General features: G+C 55.5%; 1 protein-coding gene across 1 annotated transcript; it reads left to right on the top strand.

Annotated features, from left to right (window-relative positions):
• Positions 1-1,032: 1,032 nt before the first annotated feature.
• On the top strand, positions 1,033-3,019 carry GMORB2_7632 (ZnF C2H2; the record flags this gene model as incomplete). Its single annotated transcript, XM_035469597.1, has 3 exons — positions 1,033-1,430; positions 1,512-2,486; positions 2,569-3,019. The coding sequence occupies 3 exons, from the start codon at positions 1,033-1,035 to the stop codon at positions 3,017-3,019; spliced, it is 1,824 nt and encodes a 607-aa protein (XP_035320691.1).
• Positions 3,020-5,869: the final 2,850 nt, after the last annotated feature.

Raw genomic sequence — 5,869 nt, 5'->3', positions numbered from 1 at the left:
CCCTGCCCTTGTCATTGGTGTGTCTGTGTGTAACTCTTTCTTCTTTTCGAATTCCCCTTGTCTTCTTCTGCAGAGAGGAAGTTGTTTTATCATTTATACTCTACATACGGGACCGTACATACACTCTGTATATTATATGTGTATATATATATATATATATATATATATATATCTATGCACACGACGTCGTCCTACATATGTAGTTTACTGTTCTCTTGCGTGTTATTTCGCGACGAGTTTTATTTTATTTTATTTTACTCTTATTTTATCTTCTTCATTCTCTTGCACTTGGCGGCGCTTCCACTGGAGAAGAGAGAGTAACACCACCGCCAATCAACCAACTCGACAAACTCTCCGTACACGACCAACACCTCAAAGAACGATTATTACCGAGACTACTACTACTCTATACCTTTTTTCTTTTCCTTCTACAAAGCTCCTCTCTCGAGATCTTCTCTCTTTTTTTTCTTTCCTTTCTTTCTTTCTGTTTTATATCCGCCACCTCCCTTTTCCCATCTACGCCTTTCTCTCTCACTGGATGCTTTCACCTTCATATTTTTTTTTTCCCATGTGGTTTTCAGCTTGCAACCCCCCGTCGTCTCCCCCCTATTGACGTTGGCCGTGCATTCTGCATCGTCATTCGTCGGCTACCCCGACCGACCTCGTTAAACGCCCATCACCAAAGAGATCTCGAGAAGCCATTGCCACCATCGTGCCTTGACCAGCACCAGCTGGTCGGGAATGAGCTGCGGAAAGTACGAATAAGCCACGGAGCAACGGCGAGAGCAGATTCTTCCACACCCCCCCCCTGGCTGTTGGCTGTCTCTCGCAAACCCTACCAACTGGAACTCCATCGTCGTGTGTCCCGTTATTGAACCGAGAGAGGCCCCGTCTTCGAAATTCTATGTAGCCTTGTAGCCGTCTGGCCGTTACCGTTCGGCTCCATCGCCTTTCCGCCACCAGCTGTCGCCTCCTAGGTCACACCTTTCTCACGCATACGAGTCAGCTCAGACGTCGGACCAGCCCTAAACAATGGCCTACCCGCCCCAGTACGCGGGCGCTGCTCCCGCCGTTCCTAATCATATAGCCTCCGCTCCCACCTCCCATCAGAATAACGACATGCCATCATACGGTTCGAGTCACTCCATGGCTATACCCGGCGTCGAACCTCATCATACCGTCCCTCCTCCTCTACCACCCCCGAAATACCCATTCTCAGGTACCACCACCACCATGCCTTACCCCAGCAGCCACGGCAACAACGACGATGTGCTGCGAGGAGTCCACGAGCACTCTCGTGCTCCCTCGTCGGCCGGGAGCGCCTACGGCAGCAGCGTCGCCTCGTCATTCCTCGACGATCGATCTAGGCGTCGCAAGAGCCCCACCGGCTCGCAGGACGAGGGCTATCACAGCCTCTCCTCCAACGAAAGGTGAGCGAGCTCTCCTCTCACGCCCACGAGAGCCAGACCCGGCCAGGAGCAGATGGACGGCTAACACGCGGCACCAAACAGGTCACTCAGCTCGTTCCCCCCTCGCTTCGTCCTACACAACTCGCTATCCTTCCAGACGGCCGCCGACGCCCACGGCAACGACATGAAGGAGAAGCTCAACCCGCTACGGACCCTGGACAGATCGTCGCTGTCGTCCTCCTCATCCTTCACAAACATCTCGGCCGACGAACTCCTATCCCGCTGCACCAGACATCCCCTCGATCCCGGCGTGCTCCCGCCCAAGCTCACCACCGACTTCCCTCCCATATCTCCCCGGCATGCCCCCTACGGCCGGCTGTCGATAGACCACCGCCGACCGTCCAAGACGGGACTCGATCTGGACCGCTCCCCCCGCTACCGAACCTACCGCAACAACAGCGACGACGCCTCGTCCCAGGGCACCTACGATTACATGGTCGGCGCCGACGACATGGAGATTGACGAGATCCCGCCGCCCTACAAGAGGCTCCACGTCGACGACGTCTACGGCAGCAGCGGACGCAAACACGGGCCCACCAGCCCTTCGTCTACGACCGACGAGACCGGCAGCCGCCTCTCGCCCACGGCCCGCCTGGCCAGCACGGCTACGCTGCCGCCGCCTCCCCAGATGCCGACAGCCTCGACCATGCCGGCCCTGTCGCGATCCGACTCGTACGTCTCAATGTCCATGGGCCCCTCCACGACGACGACACCGACAGTCTACGAGCATCGCTCTCCCGGTGGCGGCGCCTACTCCCCCGGTGGCGTATCGCCCACCTCGGGCAACTCACCCTACCCCACGCCCATGTCGCTCAACCCCAGCCCTAGGGGGTCCATCTCGATGCGTGCACTGCCGTCCGCCGTGCATACGCGGAACCATTCCTCCGGCAACGCCGCAGCGGCACCCAAGAGGTTGCCCGAGCTGCAGAAGCCCGCCGGGGCCAAGGTGCAGTCCTTCATAATGTGCGAGTGCTGCCCGAAGAAGCCCAAGAGGTTCGAGACTCAGGAAGAGCTACAGTGAGTCCCCCGCGCCCCCCCGCCTGGATCTTGGTTTTGCTGGTACGGGACAAGGTGTGCTGACCGGCGTCACTCCTGCTAGGGCACATGCTTCGGAGAAGCAGTACAACTGCGCATACTGCGGCAACCGATTCAAGAACAAGAACGAGGCCGAGAGGCACCAGAACTCGCTGCACGTCCGACGTCACTCGTGGTCATGCTCGGCCCTCCAGGGCTACTCCCGGGCCTTTCACGAATCCTCGACCCGGCCAGGCGAGACGGATGCCTGCGGGTACTGCGGCGTCAACTTTGATCGCTCGGGCGTCGACGCCAAGGGCAACAGGGTCGCCACGGAGCAGGATTGGGCCGAGCGGGTGCACCACCTCGACGACACGCACAAGTTTCGCGAGTGTAATTCATCCAAGAAGTTCTACAGGGCCGATCACTTCAGACAGCACCTCAAGCACAGCCATGCGGGATCAAGCGGCAAGTGGACCAACATGCTTGAGAATGCATGCATGATGGAGGAGGAACCCCCCACGCCTCAACGATAGAAGGGGGGGAGACATACATGTATGAGGGGGTAGGGGGAGATTGCAATGGCCGCGTCGACCCCCGCCGCTACTGGCTGGGTGACTCAGGCATCTCTCAACTCTCATTCAGGTATCGACTCTCTCCCCCCCCCCCCCCCCTCTCATCATACTCCTCTTCCTACGCTGTACACTGTTCGAACTCCCCGGAGTTCCCCCGGAGTTTCAACCAAAAAAAAAAACAACCCCCGGAAGCGAAAAAGAAAAAAAAGAAAAAGAGAGTTCTTTGGCGTACATAGTCATTGGATGTTAGCAGCTGGTGTGCAGCCTTCTTTTCCGTGGTGGCGCAGTGCACAGGCGGAACCGTCGCAACGTCAATGACGATTGCAACAAGACATGATTGGACCCTCTGAAAAAGAGGGCATGATTCACGAAAGAAAGAAAAGAGGGAGAAAAAGAAAAAGAAACCATTACTTAGAGAAGGACAATTTTGACCTTATTTACAGGGGGTGTATGTAGGTGCGTTGTTGCAAAGAGGAAAACATGCATGGATGTATTACTAGATCATGCATGTTAAGAACCTCAAGATTCAGGGAGAGAGAGAGAGAGAGAGGAAGAAAAGAAGAAAGAACGGGGCGGTTTGGTACGCATTTTTTTCGGATCGGACATGAAAATTTCCTTTTTTGTTTTGTTCGGTACTGTTACATCTATCGCCATCTGGTATATCCTGATATATACCATGATGGTCCAGAGGCATTCGAAGGCGCTTGACTTATTCTGCTCTACTTTGTATTGCTTTGTTTTTGCGTTTATATCTTTCAGTCTAGTGTTCATTGCGTGCGCGCATACCATTTAACCATCACGAGGACAGTTTATAGGGTCTAACAATAGTGGGAAAAAGAATTGATTTCATATTATCAGCCACGGTGATCACTATACCAATACGTGCTGTGCTTATGGTCTGGTGGGGGGAGGGGATACCTAAAGAATTGGATGGGGGGGATAGAAAACAAAGGAATCAAACGATAAAGATGAAGAGGATGGAAAGATGCACAAGAGTAAACAGGATGAAAAGACGAGTAAAACAGAGAGAGAGATGATCGCGACCAAGCTGTGGTAATACAGTAATAGAATTGGAAAAAAAAAAAGGATAGAAGCAAGAGTCATGCTACTATCAGAAGCAGTGCGGTCAATAGATGTACTACTTACGTCGTCGTGCGGCAGCCTCAAGAAAGAGGGGTAACCCGACGTAGTATCTAGACTGAGGGGGTCTTGTTTCAGCCCTTTGAAGGGTGGAAGGAAGAAGATGCTGACGGGATTGTGGAGTTGGCTTCGATGATCAGCAGTGAGGTGGGAAGGCTTTGAATGTAAAAGATTTCGGGTCCGCGGAGTCAATCTTGAGGAGAATCAGCCTATTACTTATCCGTATTGTCTGCATAGGGTATGATGTATATCAGAACCAAGGGTGTAAGGGGAATAGAAGATGGTTGAAATGATGACGAAGAATGAGCTTGACGAGAGAGGACGCACTAGGGTGAGAGGGAGGGAGTATCGACGGCTCGGGAAAGCTTTTGACCTCTTTGGTTAAGGGAGAAGATGTTGCATCGGAGTAATGCCAAGTGCATACATGCATGTGTGGTGAAGCGCAACTGCATATGCCATGTATTATTATTAGTAGGTGATGCCCATCCTGACCTTGTTCCCGCACCACGAGCTTTGCGGGGTAAGAAGGTGCAGGCAACGTCTGCCGAAGCCTCGAGTGGGGGAAGAGTAGTGATGAATACAGTACTCGTACAATAAAGGCAGATGAACGTACCAGCCAGCCAGCCCCTTTTCGTGCCAGCCCCTTTTCGTGCCGAGCACCAAAGCATCCAGGCATCCATCGCTATCTGCTCATCTCGACACCCGGCCCCGTCGCCCGCGTGCCCCTACACTACACGACCCCACCCACTTCCCGCCTCCAGCACTTCCAAGGCCCAAGCACGGGCTGGTGCTCCTGTAACAGCACCGGGGCCATCCCCGTCGGGCCCGAGGTTCCGGAGCTGGGATGCGTGCCGGGGAGCTGTACGGCTGTACCTTTTCTGTGCTGCGGGCGGGATTTGGACTACGGTAAGAATGGTCCCTGCAACTCTACTTGATATGTCGTCTGCGGTGAGGTCGGAACTGAGATGCATATACGTACGTTCCCCCATATGCTCTCGGGCCAGAGAAGGAGGGGCACATCTCGCTAGGCTCGTTCAGGCACAAGATTGACCTGGATCCGACAGACGCCCCTAGACAGCCTCTCATCGCTCTCAGGTAATCGAGAGAGAGGCCTCCGACACGGCGGTTAGCCGCCCATCCTCCGACCTTCCAGGTCCTCGGGCGGCACGACAAGCGTCTAATCTGTACTCCCAACGGAGTGGTGGCTGGCGGCCACGCACCCCGTCTGCTCAGCCCCGCGCTTGCTTGCCGGCTGCGCTGTCCCTGACGTCGCTAGAGCGCCGCAGGCACGGGGGCGGCGACCCCAACGTCCGCACCGTGCTGGGGCCGAGACGGCTCACCGAGCTGGCACACCGAACTGGCACTGACTGCCGGATGGCGGGCTCCGAGAGCGAGGCCCGCGTGCGGCAGGATGGACAGGGGCTGATGGACGGGCCAGTGGGAGGAGGCTGCTTACCTCTCCTCGGGTTTCGAGAGGGAGGCGGAGGGGTTGGCGGGCCAAGAGAGGGAACGGGCGGTGGTCACGGCGTTACGCGATGCGTGTGAAGCTAGCTTCGAGGGTGTGCGGGAGGGTGGAAGGAAGGGCAGTGAGGATTTCGGATGCTTGGGGTTGCTGATTTCTTGTCTGATGGGCGGGGAGGCCCAAGCTCCTCACGAAACCCCAGCTCCCCA

This window comes from Geosmithia morbida (assembly GCF_012550715.1).
Source record: "Geosmithia morbida isolate 1262 chromosome Unknown scaffold_9, whole genome shotgun sequence".
Taxonomy (NCBI): Eukaryota; Fungi; Ascomycota; class Sordariomycetes; order Hypocreales; family Bionectriaceae; genus Geosmithia; species Geosmithia morbida.
Note: the sequence above shows the minus strand (reverse complement) of the source record. Positions and strands in the feature narration are given on the sequence as shown.